The 24,194-nt window shown below is 61.3% G+C and overlaps 1 protein-coding gene across 1 annotated transcript in view; it reads left to right on the forward strand.

The window, feature by feature from the left end:
* Positions 1-24,194, forward strand: part of IQGAP2 (IQ motif containing GTPase activating protein 2) — a 187,791-nt gene that overhangs the window by 122,478 nt on the left and 41,119 nt on the right. Inside the window, 6 exon segments of the mRNA NM_001082161.1 lie at positions 2,312-2,454; positions 5,615-5,785; positions 16,034-16,117; positions 16,985-17,056; positions 17,951-18,020; positions 20,026-20,234. Of these exon segments, the coding sequence (NP_001075630.1) occupies positions 2,312-2,454; positions 5,615-5,785; positions 16,034-16,117; positions 16,985-17,056; positions 17,951-18,020; positions 20,026-20,234 (749 nt within the window).

Below are 24,194 nucleotides of genomic sequence, written 5' to 3' on the forward strand. Positions count from 1 at the left end.
AGTGGCCGTGATGGGAACATTCACAGCCACATTTTTGCATGCAGTTGGTTTTTCTGTGTTGCTCTGTGTCCTTAATAAACTCACTCATTCTAATGACTTCTAGTGGGTTCCTTGCGAATAGGTTTCTGTGCTGTGATGGCTCCCCTGGGGCACCTTGTCGAGAGCTGAGAACGATCCACAGACCACAGCCCACAAGCTCAAGATGCCCTGTTGTCACCCTGTGCTCTGGACAGGCAGTGAGAGGCCACTTCCCCCAGACGCAGCTGTGTGTGTCGTCTCTGAGGTGCACGGGGTGAGTTGTTCTCACCTCTCTCAGCACTGCCTCCAGGATGCAGGGGCCCAGTCAAGGTGGACGCTTCAGCCTGGCCGTGGCTCTGCCCTTACACACTGGTGTGGTTTTTACCCAGCAGCACCCCGGAGGCACCCCTGCTCTCTGCAAGTTCACCACCTTAACCATTGAGGCCCCCTGCCCCCAGCACGGCCACCACCTTAACCATTGAGGCCCCTTGCCCCCAGCACAGCCACCACCATAACCATTGAGGCTCCCTGCCCCCAGCACAGCCACCACCTTAACCATTGAGGCCCCCTGCCCCCAGCCCGGCCACCACCTTAACCATTGAGGCCCCCTGCCCCCAGCATGGCCACCACCTTAACCATTGAGGCCCCCTGCCCCCAGCACGGTCACCACCTTAACCATTGAGGCTCCCTGCCCCCAGCACGGCCACCACCTTAACCATTGAGGCCCCCTGCCCCCAGCACAGCCACCCCCTTAACCATTGAGGCTCTGCTACCCCCAGCACGGCCACTACCTTAACCCCTGAGGCCCCCTTCCCCCAGCCCGGCCACCACCTTAACCATTGAGGCCCCCTGCCCCCAGCCCGGCCACCACCTTAACCATTGAGGCTCCCTGCCCCCAGCACGGCCACCACCTTAACCATTGAGGCCCCCTGCCCCCAGCAGGGTCACCACCATAACCATTGAGGCTCTGCTGCTGTGGCTGCGTCCAAGGCCCGCAGGACTTTTCCCTCAGGGACGAGGCAGCTGCACGCAGCCCCTCTGCTGGCACCCAGCGCTCGGCGGCCTCTGACCTAGCATGGGTTGCAGTGTCCGTGGAGGTGTGGACTCCTGCCTGCCTCCTAGCCTCTGCCAGCCCGGTGCACGTGCTTCCGGGAACCCCTGCGCACTCAGCTCGCACTCCCGGGAGAGAACACGTTTTCAGCGCCTTCATTCCGTTCTTCCCTGCCCTTGGAGTCACGCTGAGTCTCTGTAAGAAAAGTGATGCTTCTAAACGCATCCGTGTTGCGGCTGAACCGTCACGCTTACCTGTGACGTCCCAGCCTCGCTGCACGGGACGCTCGCTAGGCCGCCAGCACAGAGCACACTTTCGTCCTCGGGTGCACTCCCCAGGCGGCCACAACAGCCAAGCCTCGGCCAGGCTGAAGTCAGGAGGCAGGAAGTCCATCAGGTCTCTTGTGTGGGCAGCACCTGGGCCGTCGTCTGCCTCCCGCCTCCCAGGCACATTAGCAGGGAGCGGCACTGACAGCAGAGCAGCCGGGGCTGGGACCAGTACTCAGATGTGGGGCGCAGGGGTCACACGTCACACTGACCCATCACACTGTACCGCCTGCCCCAAGCAGCAGCACTTCTAACTAGGGGAACTGGCAGGGTGCCCACATGGGCCCACAGAGGAGGACAGCTGAGGGATTTGAACCGGACAGAACCAGCGCATGCTAGAGGGCCGTGTCGCTCGTCATCAAGTGCACCCAAGTATGGAGTGAAGAAATCCAGGGGAGGGCGTTTGGCCAGCACTGAAGATGCCGCGTCCCAGTGTGGAGTACCCGGGGTCGGCCCCAGCTCCGGCTTCTGGCTCCAGCTTCCTGCGGGGGCTCAGCTGGGAGGAAGTGGTGCTGCCTCAGACGGGAGGCCTGGGCTGAGCTGCTGGCCCCTGACCGCGGGGAGTCCCTGGAAAGGTTGCCAGCGAAGAGGACCTCGGCTGCGGCGTGCGGGCTCTCCCGCTCCGGGACCCGTCCTCTTTGCTTTTCCTCCTCTGACTGTCGCACGCGTGAGAGGGCCGGGGCCCAGAGCCGGCTGCAGACGTGTGTCTCCCTGCCTCGGTGGCTTAGCAGGGAGCCACCGCTGCGTGCTCAGGGCTCATTGCAAGTCTGGCGTTTGCCGGCGACTCAGTCTCTGAACACACACGCGGTGGCATACGTGTCTGTTGAATTACTTAACACTTAACGTACGGAAGAGGCTACACTCACGGGTAGGGATTCGGGTACCTCTGCAGAAATTAACAAGCGTCTCTCTTCAGTGTCTAGTGAAGGACCGTGGCTCAAATTCCCCGTGAAGGAGGATTGGGACTACTATTACAACGTCGATTCCAAGGCGGGCTCCTGGGTCACACCGGAGCCGTGCTTGACCAAGGACTCGTGGCTCACAGGACAAGAAATCCAGGTGGGTGCTGCTGTGTGTGATGGGACGCGGAGCTGAGAGCAGTGTGGCGGCTTCCCCGTAGCTGGGTCACGGCAGAGCTGGAAGGAGCTGGCTGACTCTTTCCAAGACTAGACGTGGGAGGAAGTCTTCACGGCTGCGGTTGGATGTGTCTGCTGCTTGTGGAATTTTTTCCATGTAGGCCTAAAACCAGCGGAGCAGGAAGGTTGTCCCGAGCCATCAGCCTGCAGGATTCCCTCCGCACGGCTCACCCACGGGCCAGAATCCCCTGGGGTCAGCACTTGGAATGTCTTATTTCTTTCCCTCTCAGCTGACAACTTAGCACAGTGCTTTTCAAATCAGAATGTCCCAGAAGGGCTGCATCTGCCACACACGGAGCCAGCCCTCTCTGCATGGTGGCCTCAGCACTGATGGCAGAGGGCACAGCATGGGTCAGCCTTGCACATTTGCTTCCCCTGAGATGGTTGTCATAGCCCGCCGAGCGTGATTTCTGGAGCCCTGAGCACGCCCTTCTGAGACAGTCGCCTTGACACAGAGCTCTGGGACACCCTCTAGGAGGGTGGTGGTTTAACTTGGTTTCCATAGCTCTGAGGGTACCCGTTTCCAAATTAAGTGCAAGCGACACAGTTCCGTGTAGTTTCATAGCTTGTGATCAATGGACATAACAGTTTTTATTTAACCACTAAAGGTCCCTTTACCTAACTTTTGAGCCTTGCAAAGCTTTGGTCAACCAGATTTTACTGACCAGGACCAGTCAGTCCCTCCTCCCACTGCTTTTCTAACAGAAGTCCTGTGTGAGTGGTTCCTGGCCGACATCTTGTTGGGGCAGAGAAGCAGTGCGTTGGTTGCTGCCAGGTTTGGGATAGCTCAGGGCTCTGGCCTTTCATAGCTCCCAGGAAAGAGAGATGAGAGGAAGGAGAAGGAGACCGACCTCAGCAGAGGCGGATTGCTTTGTGGGAGCAAAGAGAGCCGTCTGTCTGTTCTTACGAGACAGCACACAGCGCGTGTGGGCTGGGCTTTTATCTGGCTGAAGAGGGAACTGGCCGCCTTGGGAAGTAGGGGGCTTGCAGCTGGTGGGGTAGAGAGTGGGGGCCTTTAGAAGCTGCTGGGAGCTTTCCTCTTATCTGTGTAACGAGCCGCCCGAGCCCTTATCTGTTTTGCCAGCTGCTTTGCAGAGGTCTGGGGGAGGTTGGGCTTGGTTGCTGCACCAGGGGTCTCAAGAGGAGGAAGTGGGGGAGGGTGACATTCCGTGGGCTTTGTTGCTGTGGGGAGCCGCCGCCTCCCCGTGTGCCTTGTCCGTGGGCGTCCTGACTCCTTCCCCGGTGTCCCTCAGATTGCGTTCCTACAGGAGCGGGGTTTGTCTTCACAAAGGAGGAAGACAAACAGGAGCAGAGCCGTGGGAAATCAGGGTGAAGCGCCCCTTGCGCTGTGTTCTGGGTCCTTTCCTTCCTTCCATTCTTCGCTTCTCCGGCCCTACGTAAAGAGGCCACAGGAGCAGCGTGGTGGCGTGATTAGATCTGCGTGTTTGTTTTCTCAGTTCACACAAATAAGAGCCGGATGCTTGGCCGAGATTTCCTCAAGCAACGGCCGAGCGGATCTGGCCGGAAGGGGCTTCTTAGTGAGGTTCCTCTCTGTGGGAGCCTGGCGGGCGGCCATGGAGGAGCAGGAGGGAGAGAAGCCGCAAGAACGTGACGCCGGCGTCACCCACCCTTGTGACACACGCTGTCTGAGATGTGGGGGCGGTGGCACATGCCCAGAGAGCCCACAGCCCTGCCCATCAGGCCTCTACACACTGCACGGCCGCCGTGTGCCCCTTGTCTGTGTAGCGTGCCTGGCCACACACTTTCACATCGCTCTGATCCCCACACCGTCCTCTAGTGGGGGCAAAACATGCCGACAGCTGCGTTGTGCGGGGGGGGACGAGGCACCAGCAGGTGCAGCGGCGTGCATGGCGCTCGTCAGCGGAGGTCTGTCCCCAGGGCTCTCCCTTCGCAGCCGGCGTGCTGCTTCCCCGGGTGTGGTCGTGGGGGTGAGCCAGTTCCAGCCCACGCCCGTCACTCTGCAGTCGGTGACACAAGATGGGCACGACGAGGACATTAATTCAGTCCCAGAGGCCTAGGACCTTTAGCAAGTGAGTCGCGCTTCCCCGGGGAAGCAGCCCAGGAGTTGTTCGCCAAGGCTTTCAGACTGAAGACCAAAAGTTGGGCCAGGAGATGTGGATCCGGGCCTTGCGGATGTCTGACGAGAACACACTGACGATGACTGAGTTCCGTTGTGGAAGTGAAAAACCCAGCCTGCAGCGCAGGTCTCACAGAAGCCCCACAGGGCAGCACGGCCGCGCGCCTCGCCGTGCGGCACTGAACGACACCACGTGCGGCCTCTGCTGAAGCTGAACCGGACCGAGTCCGGGGCTGCTTCGGTGACAAAGGTTCCTGATGACAAGAAGAGAGTGGAGCGCGTAGCTTGTACGACTTCTAGGTGGCAGTGGATTCTTAGGGCCAGTTTTTTGAAAAATGAAATTATGGACAGTACTAAATTTGCACTGCATCATGGGAAAGTCACACCGAGCTGCAAAGAAGCAACGTGGAAGAGTTGCTGTTTGGTGTAAAATCGTCAGAAGACGCCCAGGGCTGCTCACGCGCGCCCAGCGCCAGTCTGCTAGGATCGTTAGCCGTGCAGCTCTCGGCCTGCTCCGTAGCTGGAGTTACTGACTGCACGCGGTGTTCAGGCCTTCTCTGGGGGGGCTCAGGCGTCCGTCATGAGCTGTCACTGTCGGCTGTTGCAGGTGACCGGCCAGTCCGCGTTCTGCCTGCCCTGGCTCAGCACCACTGGCACAGCAGAGGTGCAGCCGTGGCTTTGGGTCTCTCACTGAGCGCCCACCGCACAACTTCTCACAACCCCTTCTTCCCTCCATGTCCCCTCCCTCTCCTGCCCTTGACCTTGCTGCTTCCTCCTCCCCCAACCCCGGGCATTGGGCCCTGGCCCCACTCACACTGGGTCGGCTGTGCTGGCCTGGGGAAGGAGCGCTTTGGTGAAACCTGTCTCTAAACCGAGCCGAAAAGAGCTTTCCGCACCGTCGTCTGCGAGGTGACGTCCCCAGAAGCTGTCGTGTTCTGCTTCCCAGCCGCATGTGACATGTAACATGACACATGTCTCTTGCCAGGACATCGTCGAGAAGGCCACGGAAGAACACATCCGGGAGAAGATGTGGTCGGCGTCCCACGAGTCGCTCCTCCGCTTTCAGAACACGAGCTTCGGGCCCCGCCTCAGCCAAGAGTTTGAAGCCAGGAAAGCGTTTCTGAGCGAACAGGAAGGGAGTGCGGTCAAAATCCAGGTAGGTGAGGCTCCTCCCGCTGCGTAGCGCAGGCCGCCCGGCCCCGGAGGCGGCCACTGGCCAAGTGTAGGGACGCCAGCCTCGAGCATCAGGCGGGCTCCCTCGGTCAGTGCCCCCAGGCACCTGCTGTCCACCTGCAGAGCGGTGGCGTCTTGATGATGGGACGCAGAGCCAGGGGACAGCTCCCGTCAGAGTCCACACGCTCTGAAAGGTGGCGTGTCCGTGTCGCCCCCACTGCCTGGGGTGCTGTGCCGTTTGCCGTCCGTGGCTGTGTGTGGCGCTGTTTGCTGTCCGTGGCTATGTGTGGCGCCGTTTGCCGTCCATGGCTGTGTGTGGCACTGTTTGCTGTCCGTGGCTGTGTGTGGCACTGTTTGCCGTCCGTGGCTGTGTGTGGCGCCGTTTGCCGTCCGTGGCTGTGTGTGGCGCCGTTTGCCGTCCGTGGCTGTGTGTGGCGCCGTTTGCCGTCCGTGGCTGTGTGTGGCGCCGTTTGCCGTCCATGGCTGTGTGTGGTGCCATTTGCTGTCCGTGGCTGTGTGTGGCCTGTTTGCCGTCTGTGGCTGTGTGTGGCACCGTTTGCCGTCCGTGGCTGTGTGTGGCGCCATTTGCTGTCCGTGGCTGTGTGTGGCGCCGTTTGCTGTCCGTGGCTGTATGTGGCGCTGTTTGCCGTCCATGGCTGTGTGTGGTGTTGTTTGCCGTCCGTGGCTGTGTGTGGCACCGTTTGCTGTCCGTGGCTGTGTGTGGCACCATTTGCTGTCCGTGGCTGTGTGTGGCGCTGTTTGCCGTCCGTGGCTGTGTGTGGCACCGTTTGCTGTCCGTGGCTGTGTGTGGCACTGTTTGCCATCCGTGGCTGTGTGTGGCGCCGTTTGCCGTCCGTGGCTGTGTGTGGTGAGTGGCGTCTGAGTTTCCGAGCCCGCAGAACCTGTAGGAACAGAAGAGCAAGTTAAATAAAGGTGGCAAGTGCCCCGCGCTGTCTCCACACTCCCGACACGCTGCCGCTTCACTGGGGCCGGCCGGGAAGTCCCTGTTCCCCACTGAGTCTGGCAGGCGCGGAGCCCGCCAGGCCCACAGGGTCTCTGCCCAGCTGCCCCGAGTCCACAGTGATGCCGTCACTGACCACTGACCGCCTGCACGTTCGGGGTTTGCTTTGCTCGATAACCGTGGAATTCCTGGAGCCCCTCGGGCGTGTGCTGCTGCGTCTGTCCTGCCATCCCTGTCGGCTCCCTGCTCTCGCCGCCCAGCTGTCGTGTCCAGGCGGAAGTGGGCTTTGCTGACCGGTGTCGTCTTGTGTCTTGTGTATAAGACAGGCGCTCACGTGTTTGAATTTGCCCACAGCCCAAGACGTCAGCGAGGCAGAGCGAATGTTTAAAGGAGTGTTCGCCCGACACACGCCGGGTGTTTCTAGGCGGGTCAGTGAGTTTCTAGTTTATTCCTTCACACGCTGGCTCAGCGGACACACATGGCATGAACATGACCCTGAAGCACCGTCGTCCACAGCAGTGGGAGCGCTCTGGTTCATGGAGTCCCTGGTGTCCTGGCAACACCCTGAAGAGCCTTGGGGGGGCAGGGGGAGGCACAGGAGAGCAGTGGAGGAGGGGTGGTCCCCACCCTGCCCCTGCGTGCGTCCAGACCTCTCCTGATGCAGACAGCCCGGATCTCAGCAGACACTGGCTGCACAGGCATGGGCCAGGAGCCTCGCGCAGGGAGGGCCAGAGAAGGGAGGCTTCAGGCCGTCCCGCATCTGCTCACCCTGCTCCGGGGAATGTGCCGGGGCCCAGGGAGCACCCCTGCCCTGGAGCAGCCCAGCCTGGCCGGCTGATCTGGCCCCAGCCCCTGTGTTCTTAGCAGCTCTGGAGAGACACAGAGACGACAGGCCTGGGCCAGGGCCAAGCGGCCCCAGCTGCAGCCTCCGTCTGCCCAGGGCCTGGTTCGGGTGGGGGATGGGGGCAGAGAGCCTGTGTGCAGCCTGGGCCCCCCAGTCTGCCATGCTGCTGGGGCCCCCTGGGAGGTGTGAGGTTGGCAGGGAGGTGGGGGGGAGAAGTCACACAGCCGGGGTGTCCTGGGGCAGCCCAGAGCCCTGATGGGTTTAAGAAGGAGCGAGTCAGAGAAATCTGCTCAAAAGTAACATGAGCGCGTTCTGTAGAAAACAGGAGGCGACCTGAAGGGGGCGCTAAGGATGCTCTTCCCAGAGACGAGGGAGTCATGGCTGAAACTGCTTGGGGCTCCTGAGGAGTTTAATGCAATGTGGACTCAGTGAAAAATAAATAAGAGAGCAGAATGCAATCAAAAGAGAACTACAGCTAGACAGCAAGAGAAATGGAAAATCATAGGACGCAAATAAATTTGAGAGCAGAATAGAGAACAGATGGTGGACGTGGAAACAGACACAGAGAGCTCGAGGAGATCACAGAACAAACAGCAGGGACCCACGACAAGTGGGGAAGACGGGGGACGCGCGGCACGTGGGGAAGACGGGGGACGCGCGGCACGTGGGGAAGACGGGGGATGCGCGGCACGTGGGGAAGACGGGGGACCCACGGCACGTGGGGAAGACGGGGGACACACGGCACGTGGGAAGACGGGGAACGCACGGCACGTGGGGAAGACGGGGGACGCGTGGCACGTGGGGAAGACGGGGGACCCGCGGCACGTGGGGAAGACGGGGGACGCACGGCACGTGGGGAAGACGGGGGACCCACGGCACGTGGGGAAGACGGGGGACCCACGGCACGTGGGGAAGACGGGGGACGCACGGCACGTGGGGAAGACGGGGGACGCACGGCACGTGGGGAAGATGGGGGACACACAGCACGTGCGGAAGACAGGGACACACGGCACGTGGGGAAGACGGGGGACGCACGGCATGTGGGGAACACGGGGGACCCACGGTGTGTGTGAAAGACAGGGGACCCACAGCACGTGGGGAAGTCATGGTACCCATGGCACTGGGAAACATGGGGGACCCACGGTGTGTGTGAAAGACAGGGGACCCATGGTGTGTGTGAAAGACAGGGGACCCTGGCTATTTGCTGGGGGACTGCAGGCTTGGCTTCCTGGGGTGAGCTCCACGGTGCTGGACGGACAGAGAACTGACATGGAGGTGGCGACGGCAGCCTGAGGGACAGAGAGGCCCACCCACTGCGGGGGTATTCGGTGGACGCGGGAGGGCACTGAGGAGAGCAAGTGGGAAAAACTGAAAACAGCTGCAGCCCGCCTGTCAGCTAAAGACTTGGCCTGGGGGCAGCCGGGGTCGGGCAGGGACGCAGGGGCGGAGCCCGCCATGCCCTGACGGGCCGCCTCCCCTCTCTCTGCTCGGAGAGGCAGGTGTGAGGTCCCTGTTGTTGGTGGTCAGCGCAGTGAGGACCCTGTTGGTGGTCAGCGCAGTGAGGACCCTGTTGCCGGTGGTCAGCACAGTGAGGTCCCTGTTGGTGGTCAGCACAGTGAGGACCCTGTTGCCAGTGGTCAGCACAGTGAGGCCCCTGTTGGTGGTCAGCACAGTGAGGTCCCTGTTGCTGTTGGTCAGCGCAGTGAGGTCCCTGTTGGTGGTCAGCACAGTGAGGACCCTATTGGTGGTCAGCACAGTGAGGACCCTGTTGGTGGTCAGCGTAGTGAGGACCCTATTGGTGGTCAGCACAGTGAGGCCCCTGTTGGTGGTCAGCGTAGTGAGGACCCTATTGGTGGTCAGCACAGTGAGGCCCCTGTTGGTGGTCAGCGCAGTGAGGACCCTATTGGTGGTCAGCACAGTGAGGCCCCTGTTGGTGGTCAGCACAGTGAGGCCCCTGTTGGTGGTCAGCGCAGTGAGGACCCTATTGGTGGTCAGCACAGTGAGGCCCCTGTTGGTGGTCAGCACAGTGAGGTCCCTGTTGGTGGTCAGCACAGTGAGGCCCCTGCTGCCAGTGGTCAGCACAGTGAGGCCCCTGTTGGTGGTCAGCACAGTGAGAACCCTGTTGGTGGTCAGCGCAGTGAGGCCCCTGTTGGTGGTCAGCACAGTGAGAACCCTGTTGGTGGTCAGCACAGTGAGGCCCCTGTTGGTGGTCAGCACAGTGAGAACCCTGTTGGTGGTCAGCGCAGTGAGGCCCCTGTTGGTGGTCAGCGTAGTGAGAACCCTGTTGGTGGTCAGCGCAGTGAGGCCCCTGTTGGTGGTCAGCCAGTGAGGTCCCTGTCGTCAGTGGTCAGCGCAGGTCCCGTGGGGGAAGTGAGATGCTGCTGCCCTCCCATGCACTGGCGCTGGCCGGGGGCCAGCCGGGCGCTGTGGTGAGAAGCCCTCTGTGGCGCCCCGGGTGAAGCTGGCCTTGTGCCGCCCCCTGCTGACGAGGAGGCGGCACCTCCCGCCCTCACCTGCACCGAGGTGGGGGTCTGGGGTGGGATCCAGCGTCCCACAGTGTTCACGTCCGCCAAGTTCCAGTCTCCTGGATGTTTCGGGTATCTTGCCCACAACAGCCACTCACGCCCACAAGAAAGAAAATCACAATTTCATTTTAAAAAAATTAGTGGATACCAACAGAGAAATGACAGGTGTCAGAGTCATCTGCAAAGATTTTTAAAGTAGCCTCACAAAAATGTCACAGCAAACAAGTGTGAACCCGCTGGAAAAAAGGGAAAAACAGTCTCACCAAAAAAAAAAAAAAAAAGGAAGATATAAAGGAAAACCACGTAGTCACTTTGAAACTGGAAAACAGCAACGAATGTGAAAGATCGTGGGCGGGATGAGCAAGAGGAGCATGCAAGTGCGGAGCAGCAGACACCCCACGATAGGAACCTCGGGGAGCAGACACCCCACGATAGGAACCTCGGGGAGCAGACACCCCACGATAGGAACCTCGGGAGAACGGACGAGTGTGGCGAGCAGAGCCGCCTGTGACCTAAGATTGCGTGTTTGTGTCGCCCCCGTCCCAGAGGAGCGGAGAGGGCCGGTGCAGGACAGGCGCCCGAGTGCAGGCGGGGAAGTCCCAGCATGCCGTGCCACAGAACGACAGACCACAGCCCAGGCAGGATAAACCAGAGATTCCCCAGAGACGCGGCGCCGGACGGAGTGTGAGCCCTCGCTGGCAGACAGACGGCCGTGCGGCCCCGCGAGGGGCACCCCAGCGGCGGGGAGAAAGCAGGGCCGGGGCTCCAAGCCCAGCAGGGCCACCCTGGAGGCAGGAAGGCAGCCGCTGCGGCAGTTCTGCGCCACGAGAGGAGCCGTGTGCAGCGGGGAAGCAGAGCTCCCAGCGGTCGGTGCTGCTCCGCAGAGTCTGCCGGCGCGCGGGTGAAGCAGCAGCCCTGGCGCAGGGCTCCCTGTGCGGCCGCAGGGGGTAGCACAGGTGGAGGAGGCAGACCAAGACGCCAATATGGTGGATGTCAGTCAGGCATACACAGTGGAGGGGCGGGCCCACCTGTCAGTCACCGGTACACAGTGGAGGGGCGGGCCCACCTGTCAGTCACGGGTACACAGTGGAGGGGGCGGGCCCACCTGTCAGTCACAGGTACACAGTGGAGGGGCGGGCCCACCTGTCAGTCACAGGTACACAGTGGAGGGGCGGGCCCACCTGTCAGTCACGGGTACACAGTGGAGGGGCGGGCCCACCTGCCAGTCATGCGTCCCCAATGTCCACACTGTTGCCGGCCGGGGAGGCTGGCAGGAGAGGCGGGTGCTGCCCTGGTTTCTGGAGGCGTGTCTACGTTTCTGGATCTGAAATGGCCCTGGTAGCCTCGTCCAGCTGTCCACCTTGATGGAAGCAAGGTTGCTCATGCGAGAAAAGAGGCCGCTTCGTGTCTGTCAGCAGAGAAGTGGCAGCTGTGGCAGATCTGTGCTCACGAAGGTTGTGCGTCCATGACTGGTAGGGAAGACGTCACACATGGGACATCTGTAGATGTGCGGTGTCCCGAGTTGGGAGGTCGTCACACGTGACCTGCTGATCCGTGCTCGGGAAGGCTGTGTGGCCATGACGGGTAGGGAGGTCGTCACACACGTGACATACTGATCTGTCCTCGGGAAGGCTGTGTGGTGTCATGAGTAGGGAGACCATCACACACGTGACACCTCTGATCTGTGCTCGGAAAGGCTGTGCGGTGTCATGAGTAGGGAGACCATCACACGTGACACCTCTGATCCGTGCTCATAAGGCTGTGTGCTGATGTTGTGTGTGATTCAGAGAAGAGCGCCTGCCCTGCTCTGCCACAAACACAGGGCAGGAAGCAGTCACAGGCACACCTGTCTCTGTGTCCTCGTGTGCACTGCCACTGTGTGCGTGCCCTTGCCCTACACGTCCCAGAGGGCCATGGAGAGCTCATGGTGCCCCATGGAGAGGGACTCGGGGAAGTAGGGATGGGTGCGTGGACACGTCCTCATACTCCCCTCTGTGCACACTGCACTCTGGGGCTGGTACTCCTCTCTGTGCACACTGCACTCTGGGGCTGGTACTCCCCTCTGAGCACACTGCACTCTGGGGCTGGTACTCCCCTGTGTGCACACTGCACTCTGGGGCTGGTACTCCCCTCTGTGCACACTGCACTCTGGGGCTGGTACTCCTCTCTGTGCACACTGCACTCTGGGGCTGGTACTCCCCTCTGTGCACACTGCACTCTGGGGCTGGTACTCCCCTCTGTGCACACTGCACTCTGGGGCTGGTACTCCTCTCTGTGCACACTGCACTCTGGGGCTGGTACTCCCCTCTGTGCACACCGCACTCTGGGACTGGTACTCCCCTCTGAGCACACTGCACTCTGGGGCTGGTACTCCCCTCTGAGCACACTGCACTCTGGGGCTGGTACTCCCCTCTGAGCACACTGCACTCTGGGGCTGGTACTCCCCTCTGTGCACACTGCACTCTGGGGCTGGTACTCCCCTCTGTGCACACTGCACTCTGGGGCTGGTACTCCCCTCTGAGCACACTGCACTCTGGGGCTGGTACTCCCCTGTGTGCACACTGCACTCTAGGGGCTGGTACTCCTCTCTGTGCACACTGCACTCTGGGGCTGGTACTCCTCTCTGTGCACACTGCACTCTGGGGCTGGTACTCCCCTCTGTGCACACCGCACTCTGGGACTGGTACTCCCCTCTGAGCACACCGCACTCTGGGGCTGGTACTCCCCTCTGAGCACACTGCACTCTGGGGCTGGTACTCCCCTCTGTGCACACTGCACTCTGGGGCTGGTACTCCCCTCTGTGCACACTGCACTCTGGGGCTGGTACTCCCCTCTGTGCACACTGCACTCTGGGGCTGGTACTCCCCTCTGAGCACACTGCACTCTGGGGCTGGTACTCCCCTCTGAGCACACTGCACTCTGGGGCTGGTACTCCTCTCTGTGCACACTGCACTCTGGGGCTGGTACTCCCCTCTGTGCACACCGCACTCTGGGACTGGTACTCCCCTCTGAGCACACTGCACTCTGGGGCTGGTACTCCCCTCTGAGCACACTGCACTCTGGGGCTGGTACTCCCCTCTGTGCACACTGCACTCTGGGGCTGGTACTCCCCTCTGTGCACACTGCACTCTGGGGCTGGTACTCCTCTCTGTGCACACTGCACTCTGGGGCTGGTACTCCTCTCTGTGCACACTGCACTCTGGGGCTGGTACTCCCCTCTGTGCACACTGCACTCTGGGACTGGTACTCCCCTCTGTGCACACTGCACTCTGGGGCTGGTACTCCTCTCTGTGCACATGCACTCTAGGGGGCTGGTACTCCTCTCTGTGAGCACTGCACTCTGGGGCTGGTACTCCTCTCTGTGCACACTGCACTCTGGGGCTGGTACTCCCCTCTGTGCACACTGCACTCTGGGGCTGGTACTCCCCTCTGTGCACACCGCACTCTGGGACTGGTACTCCCCTCTGAGCACACTGCACTCTGGGACTGGTACTCCCCTCTGAGCACACTGCACTCTGGGGCTGGTACTCCTCTCTGTGCACACCGCACTCTGGGGCTGGTACTCCCCTCTGTGCACACTGCACTCTGGGGCTGGTACTCCCCTCTGTGCACACTGCACTCTGGGGCTGGTACTCCCCTCTGTGCACACTGCACTCTGGGGGCTGGTCCCGGCGTGCAGAATTGGCTGTTGGTGTGCAAAATTGGCAATATTTTGAGTTCCTGCCCCAGTATCACAATCCCTGTGTTGAGACACACCTGCTGTTTCCTCGCAGATGTAACTTGGAGACCTTCCTGTTCTTCCTGGCACAAAACACTTCCCTGGTCCACAGTGGGACACGTCAGGTGTGAGTGTGGACACTGCTGTGTGACGTCATCTCTGGTGTGTGTGGATGATGTCACCCCTGCTGTGAGCATGATGATGTCACTCCTGTGTGATGACCTCATACCTGCTGTGTGTGGATGCCATCACCCCTGCTGTGAGTGGTAACCTCTTCTCTGCTCTGAGTGGATAACATCACCCCTGCTCTGAGTGATTGTGTCACCCTGCTGTGTGTGATGACATCACCCCTGCTGTGAGTGGATAATGTCACCCCTGCTGTGAGTGGATGAGTGGATGACATCACCCATGCTCTGAGTGATTGCGTCACCCTGCTGTGTGTGATGACATCACCCCTGCTGTGAGTGGTAACCTCATCCCTGCTGTGTGTGATGACATCACCCCTGCTGTGAGTGGTAACCTCATCTCTGCTCTGAGTGGATAACATCACCCCTGCTCTGAGTGATTGTGTCACCCTGCTGTGTGTGATGACATCACCCCTGCTGTGAGTGGTAACCTCATCCCTGCTGTGTGTGATGACATCACCCCTGCTGTGAGTGGTAACCTCATCTCTGTTCTGAGTGGATAACATCACCCCTGCTCTGAGTGATTGTGTCACCCTGCTGTGTGTGATGACATCACCCCTGCTGTGAGTGATTATGTCACCCTGCTGTGTGATGACATCACCCCTGCTGTGAGTGGATAATGTCACCCCTGCTCTGAGTGTAATGACGTCACCCATGCTCTGAGTGTGACGGTGTCACCTCTGCCTGGTGTGTGATGACGTCACCTGCTGAGTGTGCTCCGTAGGCTGAGCTGTCCTCTCTGTGTGCGGGAGCCGTACCACACGCGTGTTTCCACTTTACGGACTGTGTGGTGACAGGTCTTTATAAAGCCTGGCTTTTCTACGTAGGTGCTTGTGTTCCCCTCAGCTGGAACACGGGACACCACCCGTCCCCACAGGTGGAAGGCGCCATTCACTCTGAGTTCGCTGAATCCCCCAGAGGTCTGTCTTCCTCTGTTCTCTCACACCCCCGTGTCCGCGCTTCTCGTCCCTGCCTGACGGGCGGCTGCGCTGGCAGTTGCTCTGTGTTACTGGCTGCTGCCCGAGGCAGCCCTGAGTTTAGAGCCCCACACTCTCCCCAGATAACCCCCCAGTCAGCGAGGTTTCCTCTCTGGGTCCCTCTTCCCGCCACTCCCGGCGCCCTCTCTCCTGGGATCCCGCCGTCTGTGTCTCCGCCTGGTGGTTTCCTGGGCTTTGTGGGCGGTGCTGAGCGTGGCTGACGTGGCCGTGGGGGAAGCGAGGCGAAGGGCAGCAGAACTCAGCCCGTGGCTTTGCGTGTTCCCCTGCATGAGCGTTCTGAACGGCGCGTCTGTCATTTCTGGGGTGGGGGCCGAACACGGAGCCTGGAGCTTGGTTTGGCTCCGTCCTCACTGCTTGCTGTGGCTCTTGCCCCGCACGTCTGTTGTGTTTGAACTAAGAGTTCTGTGGACATTTTGAAAAGCATGGGTGGGGTCGCTTGACCGGAGCAGACCTGACGGTTAATGCACGAATAGAGCCCAGTTGCCGTGTCTGTTCGCGGCGTGGAACCTGCTCTTCGCAGTGGGTGGGGTCCCTTACAGAGACTGGGATGAACCGGGACACTCGGGGGTTGCTCCTCCTACGGACACTGACCGTGTCCAGTCTGTGTGTGTCCCGTGGAAGTTCTCTCTGCTGAAGCATCGCTGAAGTCTGAGGAAATGCGCGAGACCGGAAGCGGCTGTCCTGGCCCTCGTGTCCTCGGGGGCTGAGGTCACAGTCCGTGGAGCTCTGTCCTCGCAGGCTGCCCTCACTGGGCCCCGGCAGCCAGGGCTGCTGCCCCAGTCACCGCCGCGCGTGCTTCAGAGAGAGTCCGGGTTTGCACCGCTGCTGCTCGGCAGGGCCTCGGGGAGGGGTGCCCTGAGCTGGCCGCCCCGCCCTGTCCCTGGGCGCGGACGAGCCTCCCCGGGAGCTTCCGCCCGTGCTGGGCGTCTGCCCGGAGGAGAGGGCCTGCCGCTGGCCGGGCTCCAGTGCTCTCGGTGACTGTGTGACCCCTCTCTCCCAGGCCTTCTGGAAGGGACAGAAGCAGCGCCAGGCGTACACGCAGAGGCGACAGACATTCGCCCGTAGCGTTGGTGAAATCGTGAAGGTAAATGGCTCCGCCCTCACAGACGGGCTCCGCTAGGCCTCCCCTCGTGCCGTGTTGATGCCAGGACAGGGCTGGGGGAGGGGTCTGTGAGCCCCCAGGCCGCCCGCCCGGCTCAGTCGTGTTTGGCTGTGAGCACCTTGTGGGACTGTGCTTTGTAGCTGGCCCACCAAGGGCGATGTATTACTCGGCCCTGGAGGGAACCCATTCGCCAGTAATGCCTGGGATGCAAGGCAGGTACAAAACCAGCGGCCCCAGGGGCACAGCCGATGTCCCAGGACCTGTGCCTGAACGTTCTAGAGTCACCCAGCATGGCTCCCAGACGGGCAGCTTGGGGGTAGACAAGAAGGCCCAGGAGTGCAGAACCCCAGCCTGGGAGGAACTGGCCTCAGGGCTTTTTGCTCTGACTGCCAAGGGGACAGGACGGGGTCCCCTCCATCGCACGCTTGCTGCGTGTGGATGTGGTGTCCTGTGGCCACCGGGGCGGCCCCTCCCCTCAGAAGAGCACTGGCCACACTCAGCCAGTGGGACGTTCTCCCGGGCAGACCTAGCGGTGCTGTGCATCACCAGGGTGACCGGAGGAACCAGGCCTGCACGTCACGCCCTCACCCACACAGCCTCAGCACAGTGCCCCGGCTTTCACGAGCCGGGATGGAAGCGACATGATCTGAAGGGCCCTCACCGCCTCACCCCTCCCACCCCACCCTGCTTTCCTGCCGGGCCGGCTCTTCACTCCACGTGGTGTGACAGCCGGAGCCGAGAGGGGCAGGAGCTCCTGCTCGCCCCTCGGCGGGGGGCTGCTTTCTCTCACTCGTCCTCGTCTCTGGAAAGACCACAGAAGACGTCAGTAACGGCCGCTTGGTGTTTCAGATTCAGTCCTGGTTCCGGATGGCGGCGGCGAGGAAGAGGTACCTCTCCCGGCTGCAGTATTTCAGAGATCACGTAAGCCACGGCGCGTGCGGACGGCCGAGTGAGCGCTGTGCTCGGTGTTGGCGTGGGATGTTGTCTTTTTGTTTGGTTTTGTTTTTCACAAATGCTGGGCTGACATAGTTGAAAGACAGAGTTACAGAGAGGAGAGACACAGAGGGAAAGGGGAGCGGTCTTCCATCCGCTGGTTCACTCTCCAAATGGCTGCAACGGCCAGGGCTGGACCAGGCCAAAGCCGGGAGCCTGGAAGTCCTGCGGGTCTCCCATGGGGGTGGCAGGGAGCCAAGCACCTGGGCCGTCGTCCACTGCCTCCCCAGGCGCGTTAGCAGGGCGCTGGGTCAGGAGTGGAGCAGCTGGGACCGGAGCCGACACTCCAGTGTGGGGGGCCGGGGTTGAGCAGCTGCTCCAGCCACCGCCCACACAGCAAACCTGGAAGGATCTTACTAAATGCTGGCCGTGCGCACTTGGGAGAGAGCAGCTCCAAGGCCTCCGTGCGGTCGTGTTTGGACGTTTGCTTTCTCTGCTCAGCGGCTATGTTGGAAGCTGCCGCGGAAGCCTGAGCGCGCTCCCACGCGGCCTGTGCGGCTCGGCTCGCCGATAACTGACGGCCTGGGAGGAGCCCGGGAGGATGCTTCTCAGGAATGTAAGGAAGGGAAAAGCAACGAGAGCGATGGGACCAAGTTCTGCGCAGATTCGCTTCCCTTTTTAGATCGGTTTGCTCAGGCAGTGCCCCTGCGGTCCCGTTTGTGCCTTGAGCTAATGTACCTGACCCCTGCTTCTGAGAGAGAGACCCGCGTGGACTACGCGAGGTTCAGATCTCGCAGCATCGGCTCCCGAGTGTCCTGAGCTCTGGACGCTGGAGCAGACAGGGCACGCTGGGAGGTCACGGCCCATCTCCATCTTTTGCAGAACAATGAAATTGTCAAGATACAGTCACTGTTGAGAGCCAGCCGAGCCCGGGGTGACTACAAGACGCTAGGTGAGTCGGAGCTGTGCTGCAGCCGGGACGCCCCAGGAGCCAGCCCCGGCCAGCCCCCCTCAGAGCGTCTCAGAGGCCGCCTACCGGTGCTGGCAGCGTGATCCCCACCACCCTGGTTTCTGCCTGGTGCCAGGTGGTGTGTAGTGACAGGCAGCAGGCTCCCTGTGGGCAGTGGGCCAAGTGCGCTGTCTCTGTTGCATCCCAGTGGGAGGCAGGAATCCAGCAGGGTTGCCCAGAGATAAACCAAGTTGGGTAACTTGTCAGCAGGCTTGTGAGTCCCCCCCGACTTGGAGGATAAGATGTGTTGGTGGGACTGCAAGGGTGAAGCCCTCAGCCTCTTTCCCTGGGCGGTGGGGGCTGCACCCTCTCAGCCCGGCAGCTTCCCCAGCAGAGACCCTCAGAGGTGGCCAGAGAGCGAGGGCGCTGGGTGTGGGGGCTGGGCTGGGCTTGTGAGCCGTTCCGTCACCGGTTTGCCTGTTAATATTCCCACATGAAGCCGCTGTGGGCTCTTGCCATGAATTCAGAGAATTCTGAATACTGGCACAAATAAAGCAGGCAATGTGCTAAGTTTTGAGCTTTTTATTTAGTGAGAGAAATGCATAGGAGAGTGAGGGCTCTAAGAGAGAGAGGGAGATCTGGATTCATACCGCGCACCAGGAGCCAGCCCTGTGGAGGAGCGTGCAGGCCGGGAAGCATGGGGCGGGTGGCTGGAAGGCCATGCGCCCCGAAGGTGTGGGGCAGCAAGGGGACCAAGGGCAGGGAGGAAGAAGGGCTGGGCCCACCTTGCTTCAGGCCTTTTATCCACTTCCAAAGGGTCGTTGTTAACTAGCCTGATTGGCAGGTGGGCACACAGGTGGGGTCAGGTGGGGGATGAGATCACACAGGGGGCGTGGTGAAGGTGTGGTCTTCCAGCTCACAGATCTGATCCATTTTATCCTGGATGCCTGCCTACGACAGTTACAGACTAACCCTTCCTGTGCCTGGCGTCACGGCTCCCCAGGGCTCCTGGGACAGAATAGAGACAGCCTTGGAGGTCGCCAGGCCTGCAGGGTCTCCCAGTCACCTTCGTGTCGCTCGGTCCGAGCATTTATCCCAGAGGGTCCACATGTTTATTCTGTCTTTAAAGTTTTTTAAATGTTCATTTTTTTTGCTTTCACATTATTTGCAAAATGGAGAGAGAGGGAGAGACTGAGATCTTCCATGTACTGACTCACTCCCCAAATGCCCACAACAGCCAGGGCGAGCCCAGGCCAAAGGCAGGAGCTGGGAACTCCACCCAGGTCTCACATGCGAGTGGCAGGGACCCAGGCACGTGAGCCACCCAGAGGTGCTGGGGTTCAGACCAGGCACTCCGACCTGGGGTGCAGCCGTCCTGGGTTGGCCTCACTAAGCGTGTCTGAAAAAGACGTCTTCAGGAGTCAGAGTGCTAGGGACTGAAGCACGGGGTGCAGGTGCGAGGGGAAACCTTTCACGAGTCACGAGACCACCCCCCCACCCCTGCATGGCCCAGGCCCGTGTTCACATCACAGTGTCTGAGCGCCCGTCACTGCCAGGCAGAGCGTGGGCACGCTGGCCGCCGGGGCTGCCGCCTCACACCCTTTCTAACCCAGCTCTCGCCGGGCCCGCCTCCTGCCCGAGGTCCCTGGGGCTGGGAGAAGTCACCTTCTGTTTCGCGCTCCAAAGGCTTGGTGCGCCCCACCTGGCCCAGGCCAGGCCCCAGCGGGTCTCAAGCCACCGCCTTCTGTCGCAGGCCCCCGAAAGCGGGGCACATGCTCTGTCTGCCCGGGGCGTGCGTCGGGGGTGGCATGGCCCCTCTCGGGTGATGCCTTTGTTCGCACGATCTGTTTCCTGCCCACATTGTGAGCCGGGCTGGACGAGCCCTCCTCCGAGCAGACGCGTCCGTGGCCGTGTGTGCCCGGAGCCCCGACACTGATGGCTCCGGGTCTTTCTTCCCTGCGCGAGTCCTTCCGCGCTCTCGCTCACGCTCGCCCTTCCTCCCCTGCAGTGGGCTCCGAGAACCCACCGTTGACGGTCATCCGCAAGTTCGTCCACCTGCTGGACCAGAGTGACCTGGACTTCCAGGAGGAGCTGGAGGTGGCACGGCTGCGGGAGGAGGTGGTGACCAAGATCAGGGCCAACCAGCAGCTGGAGAAGGACCTCAACCTGATGGACATCAAGATCGGCCTCCTGGTGAAGAACAGGATCACACTGGAGGTCAGCGGGGCGGGGGCGGGGGCGGGGGCGGGGCTCCTGCAGCACAGGGGGCGCTGCCCCGAGGCCATGCCTGCTGGTGGCCAGTAGTGTTCCTAGGCCGGCAAACTCCGTGCCCCCCACCTCTCTAACACTTTTTAAGGCTCCTGTCACGTTCAGAAACTGCAGTCGCAGAAAATCAGACCTGCTCACCTGTGTGCTTCACTAGGAGACCCAGGCCTTTGACTGACGGGGGCAGCTACGCACTCAGGACTGTGCTGCACCTGCCATCCCCCCCACTCAGAGCCCAGAGGCCCTACCACCGCGGAGACCCTCTCCCGGGCCCTGCAGAGCAGCCCTGCCCCGTCCCCGGCTTGAGTGCGTGCTGCTGCCGTTCACTCTCCGTGTGAGGCTGTCGGGGCCGGAGCTCCGTACACAGCCCGGGCAGGGTCCTTGTGACCCAGGAGGGGTTTCTGGGGTGAGGCCTCTCCCCAGCCCTGCCCCTCCCCAGCACATCGCAGCACTGTTGAGAAAACCGACAGGTCACGAGGGCCGTGGACCTTCCAGAGATGAGCACAGGGGAGGCACCGTCGCCAGGGCAGGCGAGGGCCCCACTCTGCCCTGCACACCCCTCCAGCGCCGCGGGAGCGAGGGAAGACGGAGGCGCGTAGTGCGAGGCCATGGCTTGGGTGCTGCGCGGTGAACTCTGTTCATTTTGTCCAGGAAAACCGCGGGACTTTGCTTTCAGAAGGAAAATCATGTTTGTTTACGTTTTTATTGCTTAACTTTTTATTATTTGAAAAACAACAGAGGAGAAGCAGAGACAGACCTGCGGCCAGAGCTGAGCCAGGTCAGAGCCGGGAGCCAGGAACTCCATCCAGGTCTCCCACGTGGGGCAGGGCCGCAGGTCCTCGAGCCGTCGCCTTCTGCCTCCAGGCGGTGCGTTGGCAGGAAGGTGGCGTTGGACGCGGAACCAGGACTTGAGCTCCTGGTCTTAGACACAGAATGGGGGTGTCCTGAGTGACATCTTAGCCACTGCCCGTTCCCCCTCGATTTTTTTTTTTTTGGACAGGCAGAGTGGACAGTGAGAGAGAGAGAGACAGAGAGAAAGGTCTTCCTTTTGCCGTTGGTTCACCCTCCAATGGCCGCCGCGGCCGGCGCACTGCGCTGATCCGAAGCCAGGAGCCAGGTGCTTCTCCTGGTCTCCCATGGGGTGCAGGGCCCAAGCACTTGGGCCATCCTCCACTGCACTCCCTGGCCACAGCAGAGAGCTGGCCTGGAAGAGGGGCAACTGGGACAGAATCCGGCGCCCCGACCGGACTAGAACCCGGTGTGCCGGCGCCACAAAGTGGAGGATTAGCCTAGTGAGCCGCGGCGCCGGCCGCCCCTAGATTTTAAAATATTTTTCCTTATTTATCTGAAAGAGCGAGAGCTGTTGAACCCCATGTGTTCCAGGGGTCTCCGGAGACGGCCCTTGCACACGGCACACGGCTCCCCTCGGAAGTGCGGGGCTGGTGTGAGCAGGTGAACAGCGGAGGACCCCGCGGAAACGCTGTCAGCCGGGCTCCCCTGTCCGCATCAGGCTGGAGCTTTGGTTTGGTTTCCAGGGCGTGTGTCACACAAACTGACAGCGCCGTGAAGTCAAGCTAGATTTCAGTTGTGTTCTCAGACCCGAGAACGTGGCCAGCACTTGCTGGGAGTTAAGCCACTGAAGAGTAAGCGTGGCGTCTGCAGTCCCATCACTGCAGTCGCGTTTGGAGCTGGATGGGGAGAGCAGCACAGCCCGGGGCTGGCGTTGCGCCGTGTGTTCAGCTGCTGCTCGGGTGCCTGCGTCCCACGTCGGAGCGGAAGCTCCTCCACGCTCCCAGCACAGCCTCCTGCTAACGTGCCCGGGAGGCAGCACGTGGTGACCCCGGTGCTTGGTCCCCTGCCACCACCTGGGAGACCTGGATGGAGCTCCTGGCTCCTGGCTTCGACCTGGGCCTGTCTGTCTGTGGTGTATGTGTGTGTATGAGAGAGACTGCCTTTCAAATAAATAGATGACTTTTAAAAGAAATTATTTATTCAAAAGGCAGAGAGACAGAGAGATCTTCCGTCTGCTGGTTCACTTCCCAAATGCTTACAACAAGCAGGGCTGTTCCAGGTTGAAGCCAAGAGCCTGGAACTTTGCCCAGGTCTCCCATGTGGGTGCAGGGGCCCGAGCACTTGAGCCACCTTCTCCTGGCTTCCCAGGCCATCAGCAGGGAGCTGCCTCAGAAGCTGATGAGCAGGCCCCAAGGCGTCGCTCTGATACAGGCTGCCCCACCACAGTGCCTGCCCCAGGAAGTGGGTCTTAAAGAAAACACGGGGGCCTTCCCTAGAGCCCTGCGGACAGGGGGAGGAACCTTGGCTGGAGTGGGGATGGGGGGGGCTGTCTTTGACAACGAAACTTGTGAAGTAGAAGGGGCGTGGCCCAGCTTCTGCAGGCAGCGCCAGCCCCCTCGTGACCTCACGGCCCTCCCCAAGCCCGTGGGTTAGCGCTGAGCTCCATCTGACACAGAAGCAGCGCCACCCCGTGCCCTCACGCCCCCCAGAGCCAGCCGCCAGTCACGCCGCAGCGTGCATGCCTCAGTCAGGATTCCCCACCCACACAGGCCGCTGCTGGACTCCCAGGGTCAGCCCCCTCCTGGGCTCCGCCTCCGGCTCACCTGCGCCACATCACTCCCTCTCCAGGCACAGGCATTCAGCTCACCCCGGAGCTTGCTGCCGTACCGCCCTATAGGACAGGCGCCAGAGATGATTTTGTTCTGATGGAAAATGTTCTAAAGTCGAAGCCCAGTATTGCAGAGCGCGCGTCCCCTGAACTTGTTGAAGGACCCACCTGGTGGCTGAGATGTTTTCACTGTGGATGTGAGATCGGGGTCATGCGTTTGAGGGAGCTGGTTTCCCTGGCGCCCGGTATCTGAGGAGCCGGGGTTATCGGCCCTGGGAGCCAGGCTGGCTCTAGTGGTCTCGGGGCTGCTGACAGCCGCCTTCCCAGACCTCCCCTGAGCTCCCTGGGCGGCAGCTGCACCCCCTTTCTCTGTGTTGAATGTACTTTATGCTGCTTTAAATACCACGGACCTGCCCGTTGAGTCCCCGTTCCCTACAGGCGTCTGGGTCTCGGGGCGGGTGAGCTCAAGGCGAGAGATAGCATCCCAGCCCTGGAGATCCCGGGAGTGACCACGTGCAGCACTGTCACCAAAGCTGGGTGGGTTCATAGCCCCCTGGGGCGCTGACCCCAGCTCCGGACGCCTGGGAGGTGAGCTGAGTGACGATGGCCCTCCTGCCAGGGGCCTCAGAGGGGCAGGCAGAACAAGCAGCTGCCCCCTGGTCTTTGGTCCAGGGCGGGGCCAGGGATGCCGAGGGCAGGGCCTGAGCACAGCGAGACACTCTCTCTCCCACAAGGCCCACCGTGCCCACCCTCCCGCATCCCAAGTCCACGGCTGAGTGGTGGTGCTGCCATCCTGTCTCCCAAATTCCAGAATGTTCCATCAGCCCGGAGAGATGCCAGAGAAAACGTCCCGGGTGAGTGCGTGGGTCGGGTGCACAGCCCGTGTGTCCGGCAGACACCACCGACTCGCACTTGCTGGCGTGTGAGCTGCATTTCAATCCAGAGTAAGAAAGGCCTTCGAATTGTTAACAGCGAGTCTTTCCTCCCCGCCGTAGCCATGACAGCCGTCAAGGGTTGCCTGTGCTAGAGCCGGCTGAATGCGGTCTCACAGTGGGTGCCGTGCCGACGGGCCTCTCACGCCGTGGCGGTTGCAGGCTCATCTGCCTGTGGCGCGAGCCAGCGCTTTGTCCCCTGAGGTTGTGCGGCACGGACAGGCCACACTTTGTTCCTCCACTGGGCAACGGAGCTGCTGTGAGTGACACTGCTGTGAACACGCCAGCCCAGGCTTGTGTGGTCTTTTCCTGCGGCTGTGTACCTAGGAGTGAGGTTGCAGGTTGTGTGTGGCAGCTCCA

This window comes from Oryctolagus cuniculus, chromosome 14 (genome assembly GCF_051225735.1).
Source record: "Oryctolagus cuniculus isolate XC-2025 breed Fujian yellow rabbit chromosome 14, ASM5122573v1, whole genome shotgun sequence".
In the NCBI taxonomy this organism is placed as follows: domain Eukaryota; kingdom Metazoa; phylum Chordata; class Mammalia; order Lagomorpha; family Leporidae; genus Oryctolagus; species Oryctolagus cuniculus.